The 12,551-nt window shown below is 26.0% G+C and overlaps 2 protein-coding genes across 4 annotated transcripts; one reads left to right on the top strand and one right to left on the bottom strand.

The window, feature by feature from the left end:
- Positions 1-100: 100 nt before the first annotated feature.
- LOC122498905 (protein RFT1 homolog) lies at positions 101-9,920 on the top strand. Its single transcript, XM_043606901.1, has 7 exons — positions 101-242; positions 314-516; positions 668-854; positions 934-1,221; positions 2,018-2,281; positions 9,051-9,554; positions 9,636-9,920. The coding sequence occupies exons 1-7, from the start codon at positions 183-185 to the stop codon at positions 9,792-9,794; spliced, it is 1,665 nt and encodes a 554-aa protein (XP_043462836.1). The 5' UTR covers positions 101-182; the 3' UTR covers positions 9,795-9,920.
- On the bottom strand, positions 3,582-12,551 carry LOC122498914. 3 transcript variants are annotated; one of them, XM_043606913.1, is made up of 4 exons: positions 12,272-12,551; positions 12,127-12,188; positions 11,843-11,957; positions 3,582-4,537 (listed from the first exon to the last, which is right to left on the bottom strand). In XM_043606913.1, the coding sequence occupies exons 1-4, from the start codon at positions 12,304-12,306 to the stop codon at positions 4,534-4,536; spliced, it is 216 nt and encodes a 71-aa protein (XP_043462848.1). In that variant the 5' UTR covers positions 12,307-12,551; the 3' UTR covers positions 3,582-4,533. The 3 variants fall into 3 exon arrangements, with proteins under 3 accessions (XP_043462848.1, XP_043462847.1, XP_043462846.1); XM_043606912.1 differs by lacking the exon at positions 3,582-4,537 and adding an exon at positions 9,804-10,139 and having other exon boundaries at positions 12,268-12,551; XM_043606911.1 differs by lacking the exon at positions 3,582-4,537 and adding an exon at positions 9,804-10,139.

Raw genomic sequence — 12,551 nt, 5'->3', positions numbered from 1 at the left:
TTGAATCGTTTTGAGCCACATCATGAAAGAGTACTGGTTCAAGCAATATTGTAAATACTTTTCATCACCAACCGCAAAAGTGACAACATCGAAAAATGATATCATTGCTCTAAAAGTCGGTGTAATTCTTATATAACCTCAAAATTGTGTTTAGCATTATTGTCGGATATTATTTATAAACAATGGCACCGAATATTTTAAAAAGTAGCTTGCAAAATGCATCGTTTAGTATTATTTTTCAGGTATGTATATCTATTTTATTTTATTTGTTTTTTTAAAAATTATTTTAAAATAATATAAGACACTTTTTTAGATTCTATGTCGAGGCGTTACATTCCTGTTAAACGCTTTTACAGTACGACATGTAGGTCAGGATGTATTGGGTGTTATGAACGTCCGATTATTATTATTGGAATCAATGATTCTTTCTTTATGTAAAGAACCATTTTTTAAAGCATGTTTGACAAATACTGCGGAGCATAATTGGGCTCAAGTTGTAAATATTCTCTGGCTAACGTAAGTTTTCCAACATTTATAATTTTACAATTATGTGCCAATATGTAAAACCAATCAATATCGATAAGGAAATAACAAAAAAAATAAATTCAAAACGAGGAGAAATTAATTAATATAACAATTATGTACATGAAAAATGACTATTTTGAAGGGTACCAATTTCTGGGATGGCTTCCGCAATTCTTGGCTATATTTGGCTTTCACTTTTATCAACTGTTGAAGAATTGCCACCGTATTACACGTTTGCTGTCTGGGCTGTTGCATTATCCTGTATTATTGAATTATCCTCTTTAGTAGTTCAATTAGTTTCCAGCGCATTTTTATTCGTTAGATTGAAGGTACTTTTTCCAAATTTATGAATTAATATACTTAATTAAAACTCTTTCTTTTGGATAAATGTCCTCTTGTTTTTTTAAGATTGTTCTGGACTCTATTATGATTGCTCTTCGGACATTGACGTTCGTTTGCTTTATAATCTACAATCCAGAAAATGCTTTGCTTGCATTTGGAGTGGCACAATTATTAGCAGCAATATTTTACACCGCGAGTCATTACATTTATTTCCATTATTATATTAAAACATTGAAAAAAGATAAAAGTAAATTGAAGAGACGAATGTCCTTGAATGAAAACGAGGAATATATACTGTCGGATTTTCCATTTAAAACGATAAAGGACTTTTTGCCAGGACAACTTAGAAACAACGTAAGTATTGTAAATTAAACTTCTACTTAAATTTTCTTCATTTCCAACATTTTTTTTTATTTATTTTATTTTTTAAAATATTTTTCTATTACTAGCTAAATTTACCTATTTTCCTATTATGTTTATTCAGGGTTGCCACAAAAATTTAATTTTCTTTTTCTCTGACATTTCCCTGATTTCCCGAAAAAATTTTGACTTTTTCATTGACCCTAAGGAATATTCTGATTCACTCTAAAAATTATTAGATACTCAAAAAAACATACTATTATATTTACTTACGAATTTCTTTAATTGTAAAATTATTATTCAAAAACATCAACAGTTTTATTTAAAATAAATAATTAATCTTCATTATTTTTCCATAGGAATTAAGATTTTCAAAAATTTCAAATTCCAACCTTTTTGAAATTCAACAAGTTATAATAATTAAAGCTGTAGCAATTGCCTCTACGCGCTGTCGAAAAGGACTATACCAGTCTGTGAGCAGTGAGCGCCTCTGGGCCTCTCACTGCTACCTGACTGGTATTATCCCTTGCGACAGCGCGTAGGGGCAGTTGCTACATCCGCCCCTCAACTTTTAAAAAAAAATATAATTTACTTCAAGGAATATAAATTTTATTAAGAGCCAAGTAATATTTAAAATGTCCCGAGCACTTAATACTCTAAACGAAGCAACTATTACTATTTCGTAAAGATTTTTACTCAAAAAAGTAGTAATCCATAAGCTTCACTCTTTTATCATATATTCATACTTACATTTTTTACCTTTTTAGTAAATTATTGTAATTATTTTCAGGAATCTTCTTTGTTTGGCAAGTTGGGCGCATTGACGAGAAGCTTTTTCGGACAGGGTAGTTTAAAATTAATATTAACCGAGGGTGAAAGACTGATTATGACAATCATGCCTGTATTAACATTCAAAGAACAAGGAGCGTACGAATTAGTTAATAATTTAGGTTCCTTAGCAGCTAGGTTCATTTTCCGTCCAATAGAAGACAGTGGATATTTCTATTTTACTCAAATGGTACAACGAGATAAAACTTTAAACGAACAGAATCCTGTAAGTAATTAAATACAATTTAATATTTCTTTCTTATCACATCTACTATACTATTGTTTTTTTAATATTATCGTTACTGTTAGTATTATTCGTATTTATTATTATCACTATAGTTATTTATTTATTTAAGTACTAGCAAAATCCTACGCGCGCGATGCGCGCGTGAATGATTTAAAGAACTATCACGGTAGCAATTTACCTGCCTGTCTTACCACAGAAAAAGTACATACGGGAAAATTAGACGGAGAGCTAGCTACATAAAAATGCATGTTATAAGGTACATGAAAAATTAATATTTAGATAGGTTCCATTTGAGTCCCTAAGTACCGAATGCGAAGTCTGCCTGCGCGTTCTGGAAGATTAAGCCCGCGAATTGACGGTCGAAAATGATAAATTTGATAAGGAAAACATGTGATAAAGGTCATGGATAAAAGTTATAAAATTTAAAAGTATTTATCACCAGTAAGCTTATAAAATTTTGGCAGACAATTTTTTGGACGACAAAGTATTGGCAGACAGTGTCAAAGTTGCGTAATCCGTAGTGAAAAAAAGATCATAAGAGTCATGGCTAAAAATTAATGGAAATAGTTAATGAACTCTTATGGAAGCTATATGTCAAGTGGCAGACAAAAATTCGGATGATAACATCGAGGCAGACAACGATAAAAAGCGCGGTTCCCATGCGATTTCGCTGATTTCGCGCTATTTGCACTAAATAGTTAATTTTTGAAAAATGTGAAATTTTTTTGGGCTACATTAATTTTTAAACATAATTTAATGATTTTATAAACTTTTGAATGAATATAATTTATTTTAAATTAAATTTTTTATAAAAATAAAAAAAATAAAAATTGAAAATGTGATTTTTGTATAGAATTATTAATTTTTTTAATAAATAGATAATAGATTGAAACTTCTGAGAAAAATGTATCCTAATTTAAAAAAAGAAAGAGCAAAATCGGTCAGTTGGTTTAAAAGTTAGAGCAACTTTTCAGAATTTGAAAAGTTGGTATCAATTCTGGCGTGAGCGATTGCTGCCGCGTGTCGCTGGATTCCCCCACTCTGCCCACCTAAGGAAGGTAAAATCTCGCACTCACTTTTACCTCTATTTTAAACAACTAAATAGTGCAGTATGGATTCCATAATTTTTTTGGTAATAGTGTTGTTAAGAATCTTTATATTTGTATAAAAAAAATTGTAAAATGTTAATAAATAAAATGTCACGATTAGAAATATTTAAAAAAAATTATTTCCCCCCCCTTGGAGTTAGGTGCAATTTTTTTCTTTTAAAATTTCAAAAAAATATGTTTAATTAAATTACTTTTTTTCCCGATATTATGAAACAAAAATTGGCTGAGATACGCTTAATTGTTTATAGTGGGAAATATTACCTCTTTTCTGCAACTATTTTTATGCAAATAAACAAGAAAAATCATTTAGTGTGTATATGTAAAGGATAGATCTCATCTTCGCAAGTGAAACGATATTTTGAAAAATGTGATTTTTTGAGTTTCCTTCATTTTTCATACATAAAAAGAAACATTGTTTTTAGTAAACAAATGGATTTATTTAAAAACTATTTATCCCATTGGGCTCAAATTTGATACACTCTTTAAAGGTATCAAGGGCAATACTTTCTGTCAGTTTAAAAGTCATCTCATTAAAATTAAACAAATTATTAAACAATTAAGAAATTGCAATTTTTATCTGTTTAAATTAATTTTCTCATGAACAAATAATTGAAAATTTTTTGCGACCTATCATTTTATATGTCTTTTTAAGCTCTATCTCATTAAAATTAAACAAATTATTAAACAATTAAGAAATACAGTTAATAGTGATTTTGAGAATATAAGGAGTGTCATATGTGATTTATTAATTTCACTCTACAATAGTGTTTTGTATTCGGTAAATTTATACATACAATGTTAACTTTTTGAAGTAAATTTACTAAATTAATTTACTTAATTATTAAATACTAATTTTTATTTCGCCAAATAATATTTACCTCAATGTTTATAATAAATTTTCTACGAAAGACTGTAATAATAATATAATTATGCACACTTAACCTTAAATTATAAGTTTTATATTATACTTTCCTGATAATATGAACTTATCAATTAATAGCATAAATTTTTTAATTGTATAAAATAGAATCTTATGCTTCATTATTTACATCTGATTCAATTTCCTCCACATCTTCTTCACTGTCGCACTCGATATCATCCTCAGATTCGATTTCATTTATGTCAGCTGAAAAATGAAAACAATTAATAACTCATACTTTTAATAAATAAAATTGTCAGTGTATGTATAAAGATTTGTACCTTCAGACTCTTCTTGATTGGATTGATTAATTTAAACAGATAAAAATTGCAATTTCTTAATTGTTTAATAATTTGTTTAATTTTAATGAGATGACTTTTAAACTGACAGAAAGTATTGCCCTTGATACCTTTAAAGAGTGTATCAAATTTGAGCCCAATGGGATAAATAGTTTTTAAATAAATCCATTTGTTTACTAAAAACAATGTTTCTTTTATGTATGAAAAATGAAGGAAACTCAAAAAATCACATTTTTCAAAATATCGTTTCACTTGCGAAGATGAGATCTATCCTTTACATATACACACTAAATGATTTTTCTTGTTTATTTGCATAAAAATAGTTGCAGAAAAGAGGTAATATTTCCCACTATAAACAATTAAGCGTATCTCAGCCAATTTTTGTTTCATAATATCGGGAAAAAAAGTAATTTAATTAAACATATTTTTTTGAAATTTTAAAAGAAAAAAATTGCACCTAACTCCAAGGGGGGGGAAATAATTTTTTTTAAATATTTCTAATCGTGACATTTTATTTATTAACATTTTACAATTTTTTTTATACAAATATAAAGATTCTTAACAACACTATTACCAAAAAAATTATGGAATCCATACTGCACTATTTAGTTGTTTAAAATAGAGGTAAAAGTGAGTGCGAGATTTTACCTTCCTTAGGTGGGCAGAGTGGGGGAATCCAGCGACACGCGGCAGCAATCGCTCACGCCAGAATTGATACCAACTTTTCAAATTCTGAAAAGTTGCTCTAACTTTTAAACCAACTGACCGATTTTGCTCTTTCTTTTTTTAAATTAGGATACATTTTTCTCAGAAGTTTCAATCTATTATCTATTTATTAAAAAAATTAATAATTCTATACAAAAATCACATTTTCAATTTTTATTTTTTTTATTTTTATAAAAAATTTAATTTAAAATAAATTATATTCATTCAAAAGTTTATAAAATCATTAAATTATGTTTAAAAATTAATGTAGCCCAAAAAAATTTCACATTTTTCAAAAATTAACTATTTAGTGCAAATAGCGCGAAATCAGCGAAATCGCATGGGAACCGCGCTTTTTATCGTTGTCTGCCTCGATGTTATCATCCGAATTTTTGTCTGCCACTTGACATATAGCTTCCATAAGAGTTCATTAACTATTTCCATTAATTTTTAGCCATGACTCTTATGATCTTTTTTTCACTACGGATTACGCAACTTTGACACTGTCTGCCAATACTTTGTCGTCCAAAAAATTGTCTGCCAAAATTTTATAAGCTTACTGGTGATAAATACTTTTAAATTTTATAACTTTTATCCATGACCTTTATCACATGTTTTCCTTATCAAATTTATCATTTTCGACCGTCAATTCGCGGGCTTAATCTTCCAGAACGCGCAGGCAGACTTCGCATTCGGTACTCAGGGACTCAAATGGAACCTATCTAAATATTAATTTTTCATGTACCTTATAACATGCATTTTTATGTAGCCAGCTCTTAGACTAAATGTTCATGATTAACCTTTAAAGTGCTAAGTGTTGAAAAATCACGCTCAGTGCTAACCCCGGTCTGTCAGACCGCTATTCTCTTCTGACAGTTTTTTAGTCATTTATCATTTTTAAAAGACAACTATTATAAATATTTTTTACTTTTTAACAAAAAAAGTCATTTCTGTATTATGCATTTATTTATTTTATAAATGCAGTCTATGAGAACTGTCAGTAGAACTATCTGCGCGTCAAGTTGCGCAGACGTCACTCATGGGAATATACTGTAATATACTTTCACTTAAAGCTAACCCCGGTCTCACAGACCGCTATACTTCAAATATTTATTTATATTACAAAATTTAACGAATAAAAATTTTTGAAAAAGTTGTCTCCTAACAGATTTTCATAAAATATGAAGCTACTAAAAAGTTCAAGTTCTTATTATACTTTGAAAAAAAGTTTCAAGCAAAGAAAATTTTAATAGCGGTCTGTCAGACCGGCATAGCACTTTAAAGGTTAATAAAATAAAGAATATATTTCAGAACTATGGATACGGAAAAATTTTTTAAAATCCTACAAAACAGTAGGTTGAAAATGTACGGAAAAAATTTTTCAGGGAAAGTTCTCGAACTGTACCTGAACACCTGAACAGTGAGAAAAGAACATGAGAAAAAGTTGAGGTCTAATCCTGCATTACACTAAAGAAATTCTTGAACTTTTCAGGAATCTACTGTGTAGAGCAGGAGAAATTCTCGAAGTTCACGGCAGATTTTTGAAAAATTCAGGGACATCTTTAGGTACAGTTCGGGAACTTTGACTGAAAAAATTTTTTCCGTGTTTTCGATAAAAATTATAATGAATTTAATGAAACTTTCTGAACTTTAGATAGAATAATTGTTGAACTACTCAACAATCGCAAAATTTTAAATTGTCTCTCAGTTTTCTCTTTTTTACTAATTAATATTGGTATATATTGTAATTTTTTGTAACTTCTCTAAAAAATTTTCCGTATTCACCATTTCAGAATAAATTCTCGATTTTTGTGAGACAACATTTTTTTGTGTTCCTTTTACAAATTGAAACATATCGATTATAATATCGATATGGGGTCATTCCCACCATTCCAGTGAAAACCGTCTAGAGCTGGTTGCTCGATGATTTTAAAAAATGATGTGATTAATATATAATATTCTTCAATAAAATTGGATTATATTTTAGTGGTTTATAGCCCCAAATATATTTTACATTCTTTTAAATATTTTTTTTAAATGTCTAACTGGTTATGCAGTCTAACATAACCCATTTTGCGAAAACTCAGTATAAATCATTAAAAATAGATTATAAATGCTGATTTTTATTTTAAATAAATATATTTTTGCTAAATTCATTTAAATAAATGAAAATTATTTGAAAATAACTCACCAGAACAGATAAATCAGAATTTTTTTGTACTTGCACAGTATTTTATTTAAATTTTTTGAAAATAATCAGGGGAACTTAGTCACCATAATTATAATTTTATTTTTTTAAATTTCTTCACAATATATTCAATTATTTTCATAAATAGTAAAACTCATTGCAGAATTTCAATTATTTTTAAGACAATTTTAATCAAATTCCTGGAAAAATGTAATTATTCTTAAAAATTTTATTAAAATTCGTCGAAAGAATTCAATTATTTCTAGAAACAGTAAAAAAATTTTCTCAAGAATTTAATTATTTCTGTAAGTTGCAAAATTCTTTAGATTTACAACTAAATTCTTTTGAATACTATTTTTAAAAAGAATCCTTTACTAGAATTCAGCTATTTTCATAAATTTTTATAAAATTCTAAAAAACAACTTAATTATTTTCAAATGTAATAAATTTCTTCACAGAAATTCAATTATATTTAAAAATTTGTTTAAATTCTTATCAAAATTGTAATTATTTTTATAAATAATTAAATTGTTCTGTACAATTCATTTTTTCAGAAATTTTAATAAAATTCTACACAAACATTCAATTACTTTCATAAATAATAACATTCTTTGGAAGTATTCAATTACTTTCATAAATAGTAAAATTCTTTGCAGAAATTCAATTATTATCAATAACATTTTAATAAAATTAAATAATCAAATTTTCAATTAAAGTTATTAAAAAAACATTATTTTCAAAAAATTTTAAGAAACTCGCCAAAAGAATTATTTAAACCGGGAACAAAAAAATTATTATTACAAATTTTTAATTCCTTAAATTGTCAATATTTAGGGACGTATGACTCTCCCCAAATTTAACTCTATATAATTGTTATTTCATGGAATTTTAAACTTTATAATTATTATTTACTCAAAAGAATTTAATGCAAACATTATTGCTTAGTTTTTATTTTATGTCACTGAATACGTAATTCGTAGAATATTCTATGAATTAATGAAAATCTATTGTTGATTATATGCAATAGAGATTATAAAAAATTATATCTTCCATTAAATTAAAATTATGTAAAATATTATTTCGCGTATTTAAATTTATGTTATTTGAAAAATATCCTATAAAACCATCATTATTTCAAATAAATAAAAATAATTCATAAAAATTATGAGAAATAAATATAATATTTTTAACGATTGTATTTAAAAATTAAAATATTAAGAATTGTAATAATGTTGTCATTAAATTATAGCCACTCACCTTAAGAGTAATTGGTGTTTATAAATTTTAAAATTCTAAATAACAATTATAATTGTATAAAGTAGAATTTGGGGGAAGTCATGCGTCCCTAATTTTTAACCACAAAAATAGAAACAACACTTTAAAACATATCTGTCATCAAAACATTAATTATATAGAAAAACAAAAGACGACACTTTTTGTTCACGGAATAGCAAATTATTATTATTATATGTATTATTGAACATTTACCATAAAAACTGATCTAAAAGTAGAATTTTCTTTTTTTCAGACAAAAGTACAAGAAAGCGTGAATGTGTTAATGAATCTCTGCTCGGCAGTTACTTCAATTGGTTTAATTGTTTTAGTTTTTGGACAATCATACTCATCATTATTATTATGGTTATACGGTGGTTCAAAATTAATTGACGATCCATTACCGGTATTCTTATTGAAAACACATTGTTTAGCTGTTTTATTATTGGGCGTAAATGGAGTCACTGAATGTTATACAAACGCAACTGCTGACAGTAAAACAATCAATAAGAATAATATTGTAATGATTTGTGAGTCTGTTGTTTTTCTCGTTGCATCGTATATATTTGTTTTATTATTTGGACCAGTAGGATTTATATTTGGTAATTGTGTTAATATGGGACTAAGAATTATTCATTCAGTTTTATTTATCAACAAAAGACATCGAGATACTAATCATCATCCACTTCGTGGTCTCATTTTAAAACCAGTTTTTAGTGGCTCTGTATTATTTGCAGCTTTAATAACCAACATTTCACAAGTGAGTAAAATCGGTATAAATTAATATTCAATTATAATTAATAATTATTAATATTAAATTAAACTGAATTTTTCTTTCTAGGCATATTTCTTTCCGGACGCTAAACTATTCCACTTTTTTATTGGAGGTGTAATGTTTTTAATTGTACTATTGTCATGGGCCTATGAGCATCAAGATTTAATTCGATTGGGCATTAGTAAGTGGTACGATAGACGAAACGGTCGTAGGAAGAGTGAATGACCTTAAATGTCATTTTCATAAATTAATTATTGTATATTACTAAATTCCAAAACAAAATTTTACAATATCGTTACATCTGTATATTTGTCAAATGATAATGTATAATTATATATATATATATATATATATTTATTTATTTATTTTATATAAATACCAATTATCACCAATCATTCACCTTAAACTCGTAATTTCAGCTAATCTACTCTATTCGATTATGTAAAAAATTTTAGCACATAAATAACAATTTTTTTCATATTATTATTGTTATAATTTAATTGACTTCAGCTTGAGATTGTTTTGTATATCGCCCCAACAACTGGCCCTTCCCGCTGTATTATACATTGTCTACAAAAATGAATTTTTTATGAAATCTCCAACGATTAATTACTATTAATTTTCCATAATTATTATTAAGCCTTAATCAGGGTTGCCACAAAAATTTAATTCTGTTTTCCCTGATTTACAGACAAAATTTTGACTTTTTCCCTGACTCAAAAGAATATTCTGATTCACTCTAAAAATGAATAGATACTCAAAAAAATGTCCTGTTGTATTTCGATTATTCGGAAATTCTCCAATTAAATATACATTAGAAAATAAAAACTTGAAAAATTTTAAACATTTCAATTAAGCTTTTTGAAGAAAATTAGTTCCATAGAAATTTTAATTAAAAGTATAAAAAATTCAGATTTTCAAAGATGTTAATTTGAAACCTTTAAAAAATTCAATTATTTCTCAAAATTGTAATTATTAGTAAATTCTAGCTAAAATTCAATTGTTATCTAAAACTTTAACTGAAATTGATTTTTAAGTCAATTTTTATTAGAAAATTCTACGTAAATTAAATTATTTCAATACAAAAATAAATAATTTATTGAATAATTGAATGTTTCTTAAAATTTAATTCTTATAACATAATTTTATCAACCAATTTTTAAATAATTGAATTCTTTGGACGAATTTTAATAAAATTTTTAAGAATAATTACATTTTTCGAGGATTTCGATCAAAATTGTATTAAATATAATTGAAATTCTGCAATGACTTTTATTATTTATGAAAATAATTGAATTATTTCGAAGAATTTCGTAAGCAAGTTCCAAACAACTGATTTTTTAAAAAACATTTATGCAAATTCTATTTTTAATAATTGAATTCCTGTGAAATTTTCATTATTTTAGAAAATAATTGAATATTCGTGTAGAACTTTGTCAAAATTTGTTTTTAAATTATTGAATTCTTTTGTAAAATTTTATTAAAATAATAGATACACAAATTATTAAATTAAGAAAATTTTTTGAAAATAATTGAATTTTATTACCTTTAAAAATAATTGAATTCTTGTGATGATTATTCTTGTTTATGAAAATAATTGACTTTCTCCGAATGATTTTATTATTTATAAAAATAATTAAATTTCTAAAAGGAATTTTAAAATTTATGACAATAATTGAATTGCTGCGAAGAATTTAATGACAAATTTTTAAATATTTGATTTTTTTGAAAAAATTTATGCAAATTCTATTTTAAATAATTGAATTACTGTTAAATTTTTATTTTTTTTGAAAAATAATTGAATGTTCGTGTAGAATTTTATAAAAAACTTTGTTCAATAATTGAATTCTTGTGATGAATATTGTTTTTATGAAAATAATTGAATTGTGCAATAAATTTTATAAAAACTCCTGAATATAATTGAATTTCGGCTGAGAATTTTGCTATTTATAAAGATAATTGAAATGTTGACAAGAATTTTAAAAAAATTTTTGAGAATTGTTGAATCTCTGGAAAGAATTTTGATATTTATTAAAATATAGTTGAATTCTTTCAAAGAATTGCGTTAAACTTTTTAAAATTGAAACTAATTTCAAGAGAATTGAAATGAAGCAAACAAAAAGACACAAAAATTAAGAATTTTCTTATAAATTCTAAACATTTAATTTTTTCTAGTACTTTTAATAAAAATGCCTGACTTTTCTTTGATTTCCCTGTCCTGTGGCATCCCTGCTTAATGGGAATTAATCGAATATAGTAAATATTTGAGTTACCTGTTTTCACTTTGTAACGAAACAATAGGTGCCGTTGAATTTGGTTCCAATTTTGAGACTTTATCGGCAATTGCTGCTACAATTCCGGCACTATCAGTTATTGCATTGCCTTTTACTGCAAATTTTTCAAAAATATTTTTAAATTTATTTTGTACTAATTCATTGTAAGAGAAAAAATTTATTTTTCGTCTAAAGAGTTATGATTTTGGGATGAATTTAAAATTTGTTATGTAAATATATCAAAATGAGTGTTTATTTATATGTTTAATAAATGGCATAATCACCTCCTAAACATAATCCAGCGTAATCTGTTAAGATAACACCTGTCACACCTTCGCTGCTGCATCTGATAAGAAAAATTTGACGTTTATTAAATTATATATAAACATAACTATAATAACATAACCTCAAAATTTGACACTTTCTTACACATCGTCCATTGCTTTTTCAATGTTCCTTTCCATGACTTAAATTATTTTTTCGAACTCACAATAGTTTACTAAATTGTAAAACATACAAGAAAAAATCAAAAAATTAAATAATCTATTGAGAAAGATATTATCGTTGTCACAAAGTCACAAACAAAACTTATCATCCGCACGTGACCTTATACTAACACACGTAATAAATCCATGGACGTAGTAAGGGAGGATTATTTTATAACTATTTTGGACAACTAAAATCATAAAGTTTACTTATTTTTTATCAA

Source organism: Leptopilina heterotoma, unplaced genomic scaffold (assembly GCF_015476425.1).
Source record: "Leptopilina heterotoma isolate Lh14 unplaced genomic scaffold, ASM1547642v1 Lhet_161, whole genome shotgun sequence".
Lineage (NCBI taxonomy): Eukaryota > Metazoa > Arthropoda > Insecta > Hymenoptera > Figitidae > Leptopilina > Leptopilina heterotoma.
Note: the sequence above shows the minus strand (reverse complement) of the source record. Positions and strands in the feature narration are given on the sequence as shown.

Excerpts from the sequence above, each read along its gene's own strand:
- LOC122498905 (XM_043606901.1), top strand. The coding sequence starts at position 183 with ATGGCACCGAATATTTTAAAAAGTAGCTTGCAAAATGCATCGTTTAGT. Across the intron at positions 855-933 it reads TTTTATTCGTTAGATTGAAG|ATTGTTCTGGACTCTATTAT; the intron begins GTACTTTTTCCA and ends TGTTTTTTTAAG. Across the intron at positions 2,282-9,050 it reads CTTTAAACGAACAGAATCCT|ACAAAAGTACAAGAAAGCGT; the intron begins GTAAGTAATTAA and ends TCTTTTTTTCAG.
- LOC122498914 (XM_043606911.1), bottom strand. The coding sequence starts at position 12,306 with ATGGAAAGGAACATTGAAAAAGCAATGGACGATGT. Across the intron at positions 12,189-12,271 it reads GAAAAAGCAATGGACGATGT|ATGCAGCAGCGAAGGTGTGA; the intron begins GTAAGAAAGTGT and ends TTTTCTTATCAG. Across the intron at positions 11,958-12,126 it reads CGCTGGATTATGTTTAGGAG|TAAAAGGCAATGCAATAACT; the intron begins GTGATTATGCCA and ends AAAAATTTGCAG.